Source organism: Enoplosus armatus, chromosome 10 (genome assembly GCF_043641665.1).
Source record: "Enoplosus armatus isolate fEnoArm2 chromosome 10, fEnoArm2.hap1, whole genome shotgun sequence".
In the NCBI taxonomy this organism is placed as follows: Eukaryota; Metazoa; Chordata; class Actinopteri; order Centrarchiformes; family Enoplosidae; genus Enoplosus; species Enoplosus armatus.
Window position 1 is genome coordinate 1,138,759 of NC_092189.1, and position 15,449 is coordinate 1,154,207.

General features: G+C 45.8%; 2 protein-coding genes across 3 annotated transcripts; one reads left to right on the forward strand and one right to left on the reverse strand.

Annotated features, from left to right (window-relative positions):
- Positions 1-502: 502 nt before the first annotated feature.
- On the reverse strand, positions 503-2,495 carry ndufc1 (NADH:ubiquinone oxidoreductase subunit C1). 2 transcript variants are annotated; one of them, XM_070913621.1, is made up of 4 exons: positions 2,394-2,495; positions 1,546-1,649; positions 762-833; positions 503-619 (listed from the first exon to the last, which is right to left on the reverse strand). In XM_070913621.1, exons 1-3 carry the CDS (start codon positions 2,437-2,439, stop codon positions 774-776), a joined length of 210 nt encoding a protein of 69 aa, XP_070769722.1. In that variant the 5' UTR covers positions 2,440-2,495; the 3' UTR covers positions 503-619; positions 762-773. The 2 variants fall into 2 exon arrangements, with proteins under 2 accessions (XP_070769722.1, XP_070769724.1); XM_070913623.1 differs by having other exon boundaries at positions 758-833.
- Positions 2,496-3,163: 668 nt separating this feature from the next.
- Positions 3,164-14,696, forward strand: naa15a (N-alpha-acetyltransferase 15, NatA auxiliary subunit a). The gene is made up of 20 exons (XM_070912919.1): positions 3,164-3,334; positions 4,380-4,464; positions 4,876-4,980; positions 5,252-5,409; positions 5,646-5,780; positions 7,317-7,470; positions 7,703-7,822; positions 8,048-8,143; positions 8,860-8,966; positions 9,065-9,137; positions 9,258-9,427; positions 9,517-9,669; positions 10,257-10,385; positions 10,483-10,696; positions 12,155-12,348; positions 12,436-12,544; positions 12,633-12,731; positions 12,952-13,095; positions 14,117-14,214; positions 14,369-14,696. The coding sequence occupies exons 1-20, from the start codon at positions 3,281-3,283 to the stop codon at positions 14,576-14,578; spliced, it is 2,607 nt and encodes an 868-aa protein (XP_070769020.1). The 5' UTR covers positions 3,164-3,280; the 3' UTR covers positions 14,579-14,696.
- Positions 14,697-15,449: the final 753 nt, after the last annotated feature.

A 15,449-nucleotide genomic window follows, 5' to 3' on the forward strand; every position in this document is an offset into this window, starting at 1 on the left:
ATCATGGTGACTTCCATCCTCCCCAGCCCCTAAGCACAGAAGGTCACAGACAACATGTGGACAAAAATGTTGCTTTTTGTACATTTAAAAAAAAAAAAATTATTTATACGTTTATTTCATGCTTGTTCATTCCTGTATTCTCTCTGCTTTTACAGGCACAAAATAATGTTGCTGTTGTGGATGTTTCATTTTGTACTTGTCTTCTGTCCTCAATGTTACCTACTGTGTTTAGTTTGAGAGTGATCAAGAAGTGATCCCCCTGCTTTGTTATGTTTCAAAGGCTGACGAATGTGATCCAACCCTAGTTCATACACACATATATATATATATATATGTATATATATATGTATATTGCTATTTTGGAAAAGCTAAGACATTTGGTTCATTCATGAAGATGTATAAATCAAACATTTACAATATACTCATCTACTTGTGGTCGTATTAATGCCAATACCACAGCAACCGTGAGTGTATGTGAAAAAAATGGATCATGACTCGTGCATAATTCACATGGTTCATTTTTATTTTTACACAGAATTGAGAGTTTGGAATCGGGAACAGTGGGAATAGAGACAAGTGGACAAACAGGTGCTTCCTATAGACATGACCTGGCGACCTCCTGCACAGGACAAGAAGAGTATCATGTTTCATTTGTTCATCCATTTATAAATTTCATATCTTCACACTATATGGCCATATAGGTATCAGATCACTAAATAATGACACACATTGATTTCATTTTTTATATGACACTCACATACCAGCGTGGTGGGTTATTCCAGGCCATTCCTCACTTTGTACTCATGTACATCTGTGCTGTGCTGCTTGAAGAGCTGCGAGTGGAGGACAAGATACCTCAAGTCATTTAAAATGTACAAACTGGTTGCATCAACCATTCATTTTCGACTAAATGAGCGTTTGTCTTCAATGTAGCTGCAGATTCATTCACTTCGTGAGAGCTTTTTTTGTAGCCACCTGGAATTAAGTAAAAGCTTTTTTTTTTTTTTTTACAACCAAATAAGGAAACCAAACTGCAAAACACTTCTCTAAATCAAGAACTCAAGCAACTTTAATGATGACAATCACACCAAATGCCTTTCAAAAAAAGCTGGCCTTCTAAATGCCGCCCCTTTTTGAACTCTTAACACGGCATCTTTTGCATAACATCACCTATTTCATCCACCAAACTTCACTGAAAATCAAACATCAAAAATGTCGATGTTCATTGCTGCCCTCTCCTGGGTGAAATAACGGTAGATGCAAGTATGTGCTGCATAGTGGACCCAGTGCCGTGTGCTCAAACCTTCCCTGATTACTACTTGATTCAGGAAAAAGGTCTTTTCTCTTTCTGCAAGACATGCATACATTTCCTGATAGGTTATGCAATGATGTAAAATGGCATGCTTGGTGTATGAACAGTAGTTTTTAGCTCCATACAAATGAGAGAGAAATTCAGATGGTGAATTACCCATTGCGCGCTGACAACAAATGATCAATTTTTTAGATTATATGTTATTAAATTGTTGAACTGATGACGGCATTTACCAGGCCCCAAAGGAAAGCAGACGTTCCAAAGGCAAGACCCACTCGAAACCAGTTGGGGTTTGCAGTGTCTGGCTTGGAGCTTGTGAATACAGACCTTGATCCAGCTGGTGGGAAAAAAACAACAAAATAGCATTAAGAACCACACTATTTTCAACGAAAAATGAGCATTGTCTTGGCACTGGCAGTCGGTACGGTAAGTGTCAATATCAGTGTGAGAAGAATGAACCCTTGCAAAACGCAGCAGAAGATGACTTTTATACCATTTATAAACCCATGTGATTCACCTAATTGGAACTGGTTTAGAGTTCTCCAAGCTCCACTATGTTTTGGGGGAAGAAGGCTGTGGAACTGTGGACTGTGTAGTTATTAGAAATCAGCTGAATTGAAGCGTGGCTCCCATTCAAACTCAATGCGTGGGTTTTCAAAAAAAAAAAAAGGAGAGCACGTACCCCTCCAGACACTAGAGAATGATTACCTGGGTGAAAACTAGATTACAATCCTTACTGTTAAACTAGGTCAACAGTATAAGGCAAGGCAGCTTTATTTATATAGCACATTTCAAACAGAGGCAATTCAAAGTGCGTCACATAGTCAAAAATGTATAAGAATATATTAACAATATATAAACAAATTTGCTCGAAAGCACCAAGTCAAGCAACGCTGCCATAAAATGCCTAACTTTAGAGGGAGATCGTCGCCTGTATGACTGCAGTGCTACACGAATGCTAAGCTAAGCTAAGGTCAGTCTTCAAAATAAACACGACGGTGTCGTTGTAAAATATCAAAATGACACACGGGTCTTTTAAAGTCATGAATATGAATTCATTACCATTATGTCACCGTCTTACCTCTGCTGACGAGAACAGCTCTAGATAGTAACGGGCTGAAAGTCATTTTAGCTAAATACAGCTCCCTTCGACCGATCTGCGCTCCTGCCACACCGCGGTCGATTAAGCTTCCTGCCAGGACTGAGTAGATGATTTCAGCGTCACCGTTAAGTCGCTCGAGCACTCGTGAGAACCTCATAAATTAATATTTCTGTTATTAAATGACATTTGTCATTTTAAATATCTGGATTTTTGCCATCTGAAGCAAGTGTATCTCCATAACCAAGTTTAGCATCAACTGCGTTACAAAATCTAATTACTCTTCTAACGGGTTTGATAGTTGATATGGCACCAAATTCCATTAGAAAATGAATCATCGGCAAACATGGACACATATCAGGGCATGTATTAAAAAATTTTTTCAATCCCCATGACTAACTTATAATTGGCAAAACAAACCAAATAAAACCGAAATAAAAACTTCCATTAAGAAAATCATCTCAATTCCCCACTATACTCCACCAGCAGTGATCATTTGCCGATAAGCAAGGCAGTGTTAAATTGATAGAAATTTCAATGGAATTTGGTTAGCAACTTTCGAGACCAACACAATCAGTATACAGGACACAGGAGCGTACTGTCGTATTCTCCATCCAACATATGTATGATTTTGTAACATATCATTTAGTCACTGATACATCTTTTCCCTCCTTGCTCGTGTTTTACACGCAGACTCAGAGCGCAGCCTGACCCGGAGGAGAAGCACATCGGCCATTTTGCTCGGAAGGGGGCCTTGGTCTCAACACGTGAGAGAGAGGAGCCTGAAGAGACTGAAACAGTCCAGGATCTCAGACTCCAAGAGGATATTATTCATGTGTGAACCGACAGAGGCATAGGAAGCCAACACAATGCCCACAATCACTCTACCGCCGAAGGAGAATGCTCTCTTCAAGAGAATATTGGTAGGCTAAATGCCTGAGATACACGTTAGCTTGCTAGCTAATGCTAGTTTGCCAAGTAGCCGTCAGTTCTAGCAGTCAGAGCAAGTAGCTAGGGAGTTGCTAGTGAATTAACCTAAAGATTCAGTACACCAAACGCATTGTAATGACCACGTCTCTGCTGTTAACTATTAGTTGTAACAATGCCGTCCAGGAAACACAGCATAGTTGGCTAGCAACCAATCATGTGGTGTCTTAAGTTAGCATTGCGGTGGCCTTGTAACACATCCAAAGTGTGTAAGTGACAAAGCTGCTTGACACATGACAGCCACTCGCACTAGGCGGACAGTAGAGTTAGCTGTCTAGTTAAATGGCTGCAGCTTGGGAACGCATTCGGCTGCGCTGTTAATGCGCGTTTCTCAACATTTGTCTCGTACGTGCGCTCAAAATAGTTGTCGTCAGTTCGGCACACAGCCGAAGCAGAAGTTTGAATTTTAAATACCGCTTATATCAAACACGCGATAACACGGTTAAAGTCAAGTGTTTCTTCCAAATATCCTGCCATTGACAGTAGCTATAGTGTGCAGTATAATAGGCCTATTAATGATTAGCACTACTAATACTACTCCTGGATGTGTGCCCCCTTTCCATTCTTCAGTGCATATATTGTAACGTTAGTCGGGGCTGGCAGGATTTCCAGGGGGGGGGGGTGCTCTGAGCTCCTGTGTCTGCTCTGAGCCAGGCACATCCATCTGGCTGCTTGTCTGATTACATTTCATCAACAGCCCTCCCTGTTCTCTCAAGTGCTTTTCCTTCCATTGATCTCAGTTCTTCAGTCTCCCGCCTACTGGACCACCAGGGAGGTGGCGTTTGGCGCATGTGATGCTTCGCTCGCTGTGAGCAGGAAGGACCGGTCACCTCCTTGGGTCTCTGGGACGCGGAGATTGCTCTCAGCGCAGTTGCAATAGCGTCCTTTTAGCCTGGCTCCCTGAGTATTAATGAGGGGGAGAACGGCAGGCTGCTGGCCTCAGGTGCCTGATGTAAAGTGCCTCTTTGTCTTTTGTTGCAGAGATGTTACGAGCACAAGCAGTACAGAAACGGCCTGAAGTTCTGCAAACAGATCCTGGGCAACCCAAAGTTTGCCGAGCATGGAGGTAAGACATGACCTACTTGACCTCCCTCCCCATACACACACACTAAAGTAGTAGGAAACTGTGAGAAACATCATGCTTCACTGTCACCTTGTTCCTGCTGTGTTTTGAATGGCGAACTTACTAGTTGTTACATAAGACTTGTAACTTTTCGAGACACCCAGGGACACACACAAGTACACAAGCCCCATTGCTGCTGAAACTGAAGTGATGGCGCTTCCGAAGGAGCGTGTTTTGAGAGATGATGAGTGAAGATCTGTACACGCAAAATCCAAACTGAGAAAATGGCTGCAAAAGTATCCCAACACCGAGGCGACATTTCACCTGTTAATGTGAATGAACTGGGTTGGTAAACGTAGTGAGTGTCCCTGAATGTCTCGCCCCTCTCCTCCCCACCCCTGCTCTGTGCTCCAGAGACGCTGGCCATGAAGGGTTTAACCCTAAACTGCCTGGGCAAGAAGGAGGAGGCCTACGAGCTGGTGAGACGAGGCCTACGCAATGACCTCAAGAGCCACGTCTGTATCCTTCCGTCTGTGCCCTCGGGGTCGTCCAGATTTCATCTCGCACACAAACAGTTTGACATTCCAATTCAGTTAAACACTACAGCTGCTGAATTAGACCTGCTCTTTAACTTAATTCGTGCTTGCCTGCTCTTTGTTGGAGGGTGTAAACCTTTTGGTCCTTAAATTCATCCGGGTATGTGTGTTTTGTTACATTTGTGAACACGTATGAACACCTGTGATAGTGCATCTGTGTGCGTTTTGCTTCCTGAACTCGCTCACTCCTCCAGGCTGGCATGTGTACGGCCTGCTGCAGCGCTCGGATAAGAAGTACGACGAGGCCATCAAGTGTTACCGCAACGCCCTGAAGTGGGACAAGGACAACCTGCAGATCCTGCGAGACCTCTCCCTGCTGCAGATCCAAATGAGAGACCTGGAGGGATACAGGGTGAGGGGTCACCAGAGAGACGAGATGGGTTTTAAGAATAGAACAGCCCAATAAGAGGTCTGGATGGAAGGGACGCAGAATGGCAATGGATGAAGGGGGTTGGGGGCAAAAGATTGTGCAGGGTCTGACGGGTACCCATCCTGAAAGTGATGGTGAAGACGGACGGAATAATCAAACTTTAAATGTTATTATTGCTTATGGTTGTGTGTGCTGTGACGGTCTCCCTCTTTCCCCAGGAGACTCGGTACCAGCTGCTGCAGCTCCGTCCAGCCCAGCGGGCCTCGTGGATCGGATATGCCGTAGCCTATCACCTGTTAGAGGACTTTGAGATGGCCGCCAAGATTGTTGAGGAGTTCCGCAAAACGCAACAGGTAGGCCAAAGCTGTACGCTACTCAACAGGACTGTACAGGTTTCTTTAAACACATCTAAAGGCAAATATAAGATCCACTCAACAAGACGTTTGGACAAAAGCCTCTCCAGGGGAGCACTGCAGGAGAAACGTGAGGTTAATAGGAGTCAAAAATCGTACGCCTTCTGAGTCAGAGCTCAGTCAAATCTGAACAAACAGACAGATTCAACATAAGCAGTGTGACTTACACTCCCAGAGGATGTCATTATCTCTGATGTCTGTCCAGAATAAACGTCCATAAATCCACTTAGAAGTCAGAGAAAAAGATTCTTCAGAAGTTGACTGAGAATCGTCTTTTAAAGGTACTACATGTAACAATTTACTTGTATTAATCGCTTTTTATTGCCAATGTGTGAACGGAGTGTAACGTCACTTTAAAAATGAGACCCTCCCCGACTTTCTCGGTTCCCTGTGGACTGATTTCTTTGTAAAGGACTCGGGACAGTGCGCAACACTAGCTAACCTTAGCTTAGAAATGGAGTCCACTGTTGTCAACAAACAACCCGGCACCCACCAAAACCCAGTCTCACGCCAAGTCCACATAACTTGCTTGCTATCGCTGACAAATTGCTAGCTAGCAAAATGCTGTCTTGAGTGGATAACGTCAGCTAATTCATCCAGACTCTCGGGGCTAATCTGGTAAACTGGCCTGCTAGCGGTTTTGCAAATCGCTTTATCAGCGGTACACACACCTGCAGGAATATATCGCCCAACCCTAGTGTATAACTAGCAATTGCTTTGTACTAACCAAGAGCGATGCAAGGCAGGGGTGGGCAACTCGCTAACTGTAACCAGAGCTAAGGTCAGCTGTAACTTAGCGATGCGGCATGGATCTGGCGTTGGTTAGCTGTTGATGTAACTTGTATTACGTTAAGCTAGTTAGCATCACCGAGCTAATGGTCCAAATAAAATATAGGAACATTTCGGACACAGCCACAGTACTATGATAACATTTGACGTCTAAATTTTTTTTTTTTTTTTTGGAGGTCCTTAGCACTTGAAGTGAAGTTATTGGTCGGTGGGTGGTCTCAATTGAATTGTAGATGTTCGAACTTAACTAGCTTAAGTCCAAAGATTTTATGATGTCAGAAAATGTAGTCTGTGGGCTAAGATGTACTAAAAATAAGCTGGAGAGATGCAGGACATTGAGTCTTTATCTTATCTGAACATATCAGAGCCACAAGCTAACCCTAAGCCTTTTGAAGAAGTGGCAATTTTTAATTCCTCGCATTTTCCACTTATGGTATAGTGCAAGTGTTAAATATCTTTGGAATACTACAGGGCTATCATAACCCGTAGAAATGAACAAAAAAAAACAACCAAGTAACTACCAAAATATGACCTACATTGTACTAAATGGATTTATACTTTTAAGACGTGTGAGATGGTAGCTTGCCAATGATGCTAGCACGAGCACAGTCCACTTCATGCATGCTCCACTTGCGAGTTTTTATCTCCTTTTCTTATGTGTGTGTGTGTGTGTGTGTGTTTGTCCAGACGTCTCCCGACAAGGTGGACTACGAGTACAGCGAGCTGCTGCTGTATCAGAACCAGGTCCTGAGGGAGGCCGGCCTGCACAAGGAGGCCCTCGATCACCTCAACAATTACGAGAAACAGATCTGCGACAAACTGGCTGTGGAGGAGACGAGAGGTGGGCCGGCGCTGCCGTTCAAACACTCTTGATGAAGTTTAGGTAGAGGTTAGACCCTAAAAGTGGAAAAACGCTCAAGAAGAGCAGCAGAGGAGGGGTCCCTCTCCCAGGACGGACAGACAGGAAGTAGATGTTGTGTATACGGAATAGACCAACATGGACTGTCAGTAGGTTTAATGTGTGTGTGTGTGTGTGTGTGTGTGTGTGTGTGTGTGTGTGTGTGTGTGTGTAGGAGAGCTGCTGCTGAAGCTGGAGAGGCCCGAGGAGGCTTCTGAGGTCTACAGGAGACTCCAGGAGAGGAACCCTGAGAACTGGGCCTATTACCAGGGCCTGGAAAAGGCCTTAAAGCCAGGTGATACACTATCCTCAGTGGTCCACGTGATATGATGGCCTGAAGTAGTTCATACTGTAGTTTAGTTATGTTATGGCCTTTAAGAGATCCCTCATCCAGTCTATGTTAGTGGTGGATCAGTTTTTCTCCTTACCCCTGTGTGTGTGTGTGTGTGTGTGTGTGTGTGTGTGTGTGTGTGTGTGTGTGTGTGTGTGTGTGTGTGTGTGTGTGTGTGTTTTTCTCCAGGAAGTAAAGAAGAACGTCAGAAGATTTATGAGGACTCCTGGGTGAAGTTTCCTAAAGGCCTGGTTCCCCGAAGACTGCCTTTGAATTTCCTCACAGGTAAGCACACATATATATATATATATATATGTACATGTAGAAAACAGGACCAATTAGCTACATTACAGTGATACCTAAAGTAACATTGAAAAAGTGCAGTTAGGAGCACCGTGGTAGCCAAGGGGTTAGGTTGCATTCCAACCCAAATCTGGCGGTTGCGGCAATTAACGCAGGGTTGTGCAGCGGAGTGGGAGTGACACTACGTAGGCCCATGCTGTGAACTTTAAGGTTCACAAGGTTCTTCTTCTCCTTGGGAGGACTGGCGCTTTCACCGTGTCATTTCACTTCAATGACTAAATTGAAACTTTTTTTTTCTTTTCCTATTCCAATTATTCTTTTCGTAGCTGTGATAAACGGCTCGCATGTGGAGCGCCAAACTGACCGCTGCAGCTCAGCTCTGAGGTCCACTGATTTTAAAACTGATCAAAACAAATATTGAAATACCACGACTGATCAGACATACGTGACCCCTGTGGATAAAAGCCCGCTAACAGCACCGATTCTGACCTTGATTTTTTTTTTCTTCTTTTATGGGGACAACTGGGAGCCGAGAGGTCACACAATCAACGGGACATTTTTAAAAAGCTTTATTGTGTTCATTTCACAGTGACGCATTCTGGATCAAACCCCTCTGCATTGTTTTGTCATTCCGTGCTGTGTGGCAGTGCATATCTCACTTTACTGTACCCCTTTTTACTGTGCGTTGTGCTGGCCAGGGGAGAAGTTTCGTGAATGTCTGGACAGCTACCTGAGGATGAACTTCAGCAAAGGCTGCCCACCTGTCTTCACTACCCTCAAGTCCCTCTACGCCGACAAAGAAAAGGCAAGCAGGGTTGCATTTTAAAATATCCTGCTTCCACGTTGATCATTCTCGCTGTTCCTGGTCTGAAATTAAACAACCGTTGTTTTTTCCCCATGCAGGTCACCATCATTGAAGAATTAGTAGTTGGTTTTGAAACCTGTTTAAAAAGCTGTCGAATGTTTAATGAAAATGGTGAGTGTTGCTCAGTCTTGGACTTATTTTTGCGATTCCAAAACCATCAAAAAGAGCTTTCCGGGAACGGACCCGCGAATCCGCTCAATCAATGTGGACTTGTGTAAAATGTGTGCGCAGATGACGGGAAGGAGGAGCCCCCCACCACCCTGCTGTGGGTGCAGTATTTCCTGGCGCAGCACTTTGACTTCGTAGACCAGCCGAGCCTCGCTTTGGAGTACATCAACGCCGCCATCGACAGCACGCCCACGCTCATCGAGCTCTTCCTCATCAAGGCCAAGATCTACAAGGTTTAGTATCAAGCTCTGCACACACGGAGTGAACAGATTTGCAATGATTTCGGTCAGTCTGACTCACGTCTCTCCCTCGGCCCCTGCAGCACGCCGGCAACATAAAGGAAGCGGCGCGGTGGATGGACGAGGCTCAGGCCCTGGACACTGCCGACCGCTTCATCAACTCCAAGTGCGCCAAGTACATGCTGAAGGCCGGCCTCATCAAAGAAGCAGAGGAGATGTGCTCCAAGTTCACACGGGTAAGAGGGTGGTAACCATTTCTTAATTGAATCTACAGAACAGTTACTGTATCGTGGTATTAGGGTTTTTATTCTCTTTTTTTTGGCTTCCCGCAATTGAATGAACATGATCGGCTGCGATATTGATGTTTTAAAATGCGTGCTCCGCTCATAGAAAACTCAGCTTCCTAAACTCAACAGCCAGCCACCAGGGAGCAATCGAGACGTTTTGGCTTCACTTTTTGGGGTAGCCTCGCAGAGCCAGACTTATCTCCACACTATGTGATATATACCGTCACCGTGCTATCAAATGACACATGCTGTGACAGAAGATTTTATGCCGTATCACCCCGCCCTAATATCTTTTTGAGGCGTGGTCAATGCAAGAGCCACTCATACCAACCGATTTTAAAATGCATCAAAGCGGCAGGACCTCATGAACCGACCTAATTACTTCCCATGCAGCCTTTTCCGTGGGCCACCATGACTCCAGCTACTACAGTTTCTCTTTGGCCATACAATGTGATAATGGAAGTGTGTGTGTGTGTGTGTGTGTGTGTGTGTGTGTGTGTGTGTGTGTGTGTGTGTGTGTGTGTGTGTGGTTTCAGGAGGGGACGTCTGCGGTAGAGAACCTGAATGAGATGCAGTGCATGTGGTTCCAGACGGAGTGTGCCTTGTCTTACAAGGCCATGAACAAATTCGGAGAGGCCCTGAAGAAGTGCCACGAGATTGAGAGGGTGAGCTTCCACACCCACCCACCGTCTGTCTGTCCGTCTGTCTGTCAGCAGCATCTAAACACACGCTCCTTTCTCTCTCTCCTCCTCCTCCCGTCAGCATTTTGTGGAGATCACAGACGACCAGTTCGACTTCCACACCTACTGCATGAGGAAGATGACGTTGCGCTCCTACGTGGACCTGCTGAAGCTCGAGGACGTCCTGCGGCAGCACCCGTTCTACTACAAAGCTGCCCGATCCGCCATCCAGATCTACCTGGCCCTGCACGACAAACCTCTGACCGACGACAACAAGGAGAGCCAGGCAGACACCGGTCAGACTGTGTGTGTGTGTGTGTGTGTGTGTGTGTGTGTGTGTGTGTGTGTGTGTGTGTGTGTGTGTGTGTGCGTTACAAACTGTACTGTTGTGGGTCAGGCAACTTCATCTTTTTTTTTATCAAATAAGCTGAAAGTGTCTAAGTGTAAAAGTCTTTTTAAAGCGGCACAGAGCGTCTTGTGACGTGATAGCATATTTTAGCTGTTCCCCTACCAAATGTTCTCTGCATCGCTTAGAACTTGTCGATTGGCCTGGCGTAATATTGATGCTTGACTTATGATATATTTCCTGGTTGAACTCCCAAACATAAGAACTGCAAGTATGATGCTACGCATTAGGGTAGTATGGTAACACTTGTGCCCCACAAACAGGGATGATCTCACCATGATACATTAGTTTTATACTTTTAAACTCTATTTAAATTGAATTTAAGCTCTTAAAAATTAGTAAAACGATCTAGATTCCACCTTTTTGTTAGATCACAGAGCGGAGGAGGTGGTGGCTGCTTCCGCCACAGGAACCTTTCCAGAGGCCCAGGACCCACTTTAGATCCTCAGTAGTCTGACTCACCGGATGTAGGCTGCTGGGATAAGCTGACTGCGCGTTACTGTTTTTAAAGTCCATGGTTTTAACGGGTCCAGTGAGCTCCTCCAGAGGTAAAGTTATAGGTCGGCTTCACCTCCAGGACACCGGGGATCAAGTTATGTTCGTCTTTTTTAACAGTAAAAGTTGTAAAATCACATAGTCCACATATAGTCGTTTACTATTTTATGTGGCGTTTTCTTCAGCGTGGATTTAACCATTTTAATACCAGGGCTCGCCTCCCCACGTGCAAATGTTCCACCAAAACAAGTCCCCCCCCCAGACACTATTTTGCAAAAATAAGCAAGCCAAGAACGACGATGGGTTGAGCCAGACCTTTCTCCAAAGTGTGGAGACGGGTCTGGCCATGCAAGACTACATCCTCGGGAACCTCAACTACATTACGGCCAGGGGAACGAGGGACTAAATGGAGCTCTAGTTCCTGGTAACGCGGGGGAGGATGGGACTTTTGTAATGCCTCAGGAATGATCAGGTTTCACTAGTGTCAATGTTAGAACCAGGGGTGGACGTTTCTTTTGGTGTTCAGTGATGTTTAAAACAAAGTTACGTGGTCGGCTTTCAGACTAGACTAAAATCTGTATTTGCTAAATGTTTCGTGGCGGTCCCTTCCTAAAGCAGAAATGAGTGGAAATCAAGTTGTCTACTTTGGAGGCAGCTGTTTGCACCTCTGCAGGTCAAACAAACAAACCTTTATTAGATAGTTGAGAGTAGAGAGGATTTGGTTCGTACTTTAGGTCCCGGAACAATTTGATAAAAATGGAGCTAGAGTTTGCGGAATGATACCAGTTTGGTGACGGTACCGTCTTAAAAAGTGTCACTGTTATTCATCCCTTTACCATTTGGCTCTCTGCAGAGAACCTGACAGACAAGGAGTTGAAGAAACTGCGCAACAAGCAGCGAAGAGCCCAGAAGAAGGCCCAATTAGAAGAGGAGAAGAAGAACGCAGAGAAGGAGAAGCAGCTAAAGAACCAGAAGAAGAAGAAGGAGGACGACGACGAGGAGATAGGAGGGCCGAAAGAGGAGCTAATACCCGACAAGCTGGCCAAGGTGGGCTCATGTTCGCCCGGTCTTTCAGCACGACAGAAGATTGATATTACAGACGAATAACGCGACATTATTCACTTCTTTCACCAGCCGGAGAATCCTCTGGAGGAAGCGGTGAAGTTCCTGATCCCTTTGAAGAACCTGGTCCGCAACAAGATCGAGACTCACCTCCTGGCCTTTGAGATCTACTTCAGGAAAGGTCAGACCAATGCCGCAGCCCGCATTCGCCCGCGTTTTCACACATTCATTTCAGTCGAAAGCCAACCTGTTGTTCTTCATTCCTGCAGAGAAGTACCTGCTGATGCTGCAGTCAATAAAGAGGGCTGTGGCCATCGAGCCCTCCAACCCGTGGCTGCACCAGTGTCTAGTGCGTTTCTTCAAAGGAGGTGAGTGTAACACCCTTTCACAGTCACGTGAGGGGCTGGGGTCGTACATGTAACTTCTTCTGGAAACCTTCCACATGGTGTGAAACCGCTTTCCGTCAGGATCGTGGTATCACGGGTTAAGAAGCCTGTCAGTCTTGGACTCTGATTCTCTAATCACAGATCTTTCTCAAGAGGTTGACCTGCCTGCCGTTTGACTTTTATTATGTGTTGGTGTGTGTAGTGAGTGAGAGTGCGGACTTGGCGGAGGCAGTGAGGACGGTGTTGAAGCAGGAGATCTCCAGGCTGTTTGGGGAGAGCAACCCTCAGAGCTTCAACAAAAACTACCTGAGCCAACACTCCAGCTCCATCCCCCACCGACTGGCTGGTAGGAAACACACACAAACACACACGTGCAGACATTCTCTTTTTAATGGGATACACTAGGGGTGTAACAAGATTCCTTTTATGAAATATACAGTATCTATTTGAAGGTAAGCAATGCTAATTTTATAGAATTGTTAATTCATAATGGAAATTGAATGCCTACATTAAACAAATGTTAAGAACTGTATCAGATTGCATCGAATCGAATCGTTCTGTATTCAAATGTATCATCCCTGAGTCGTTTCGTAGCCCATGTATCTAGACATGTATCGGATCGTCCTGTAAGGTCGAGATGCACACCCCTAGGATACACCAAGGTCCATACAAATCCATACTTCAGTGTAATAAGGACTTAGAAGCCTGATCTAGCCAAGCCCTCTGTGAAAAGTCAAGTGTGCGATCTCCACAAACCGTTTCTTTGATCCAATTTGAGATTCCAGTTTTGAGTAAAGAGGACTATACCGACCTGTAAACCCAGGGGGGGGGGTTAGAGAAGTATGTATAGTTCCTCCTTAATGGATTGACTTCTCTCCTAACATCTATTAACCCCAGTGTCATCCACCACAGAGTTGATGGTCTTGCTTCTCAGTCCAAGTCCCCTCAGCCCGTCAGGACCCCCCCCTGGGGTTTCTGCTGTTATCAAGTCAAATAGACGTCCATTAAGAGTTACGTGGAGCATAAACGTTTCGTAAAGTCAACAGTGACCCACCTAAAGCATGCAGTAGCTTACCCAGACCCCTGCAGCCCGCTCCTCATCTCTGCTGCAGGCCTCCAGGCTACATTAGCTGCTACTAGCGTAACACACCTGGTCAGTGGCCAATTAGCATTGCGGCTAACGTCATGTTTTGACAAGGAAGGATGTGTGGAATAAAAAGAAGACATCGATTTCGAGCCTTATTTTTTTGTCCCTCGTTCCTGATTCAGACTCGTGCCATGTTCAAAGTGTCACGGAAATGTTAGTTATGGCCGATCTAGTAAGATTGCCGTTGCGACTTTTGTGAGTGTGTCTCTGGTGTTCCCAGCTGCTAAGATGATGGTCTACCTGGAGCCCTCCTCGGATAAGATGGCCTGCGAGATATCTACGGCCCTGGACGAGTCGCTGTCCGGAAGAAGCATCCAGGTCTGTGGTTGATTTCCCTAGCAGTACCAGACTTCACGCACCTGCTGTGTCTGGTTTACAACTTACTGTGTGTGTGTGTGTGTGTGTGTGTGTGTGTGTGTGTGTGTGTGTGTGTGTGTGTGTGTGTGTGTGTGTGTGTGCGTGCGCGTTGCAGATCTGTACTGAGGTGCTGGAGGCCTTGCGTGACGGGCAGCTGGGCGAGGGCCAGCACAAGGCTGCCGAGGCTTACCGAGCCGCCTGCCACAAGGTCTACCCCTACAGCCTGGCCTTCATGCCTCCCGGTTACCAAGACAACAGCACCACAATCAGTGCCAACGGCGACCTTTCGGCAGGAGAGCACGACGACATGGTGAACGAAATGTGAGCTGTAACGAGGAGGAGGAGGAGGAGGTGCGACACGCCGCCAGACGCCTTAGTCCGCCAACACATCCATCCCCCCCCCACCCCACCCCCTCCAGTTCCTGGGCTATGGCTGCTGTGAGTCGCCCCCACATTGCACTGATCTGGTTGGACTGAGCGCTACAGGAGAGAGACAGGATAGGGAGCTGGCACACGGAGGAAGACGATGCCCATTTAACTTTTTAAACAATAAACAAAAAAAAAAGGCCCCTGTCCACAGTTGTTCTGTAACTGAGAAAAAAAAAACTGATAAATACGGTATGGGGAGGCAAAAGTGGACATTGGCTGGCTAAGATGGCTCCTGTAAACACAGTCTAGGTTTTCTATAACTCCTGTGTTTTCACGCCATGTCCTTCTTGAAGGTGCATCTGCTTCTCACGTTTTTAAAAGTAATTTATATATTACAAACTGACAAATGGATTAATAAAACAAATGTTTGCAAAACCAAACGGCACCACTTTGATGTTGAGGGAGTGTTGTTGTTCAGAAAGTAAGTGACGTGTCGCAGGGAAGTCGCAGTAACCGGCTGCCCTGCGGTTCTCTCCTCTACCACACGAGGGGGTGGGGGGGGGGGGGGCCTCGCTCCCAACATGGAGTGGAAGATGCAGGACTTGAATGAGTTGCCTTGACCCAGACTTCATACTGGGAGACCCCCCCACCCCCCCGTCAACCTGCTCCTATATATCAACCAACAAGGAGTTCTGAATAAAACTGTTTTTTCTGAGGGGGGTGGGGGAGTCATTTGAATTGATTGCACTGAGATCCACGTAGAGCCAGATCTAATCAAATGTTACGTCCAGAGTTCTGGGAGCTGAGAAAGGCTGTGGTCCTGATTC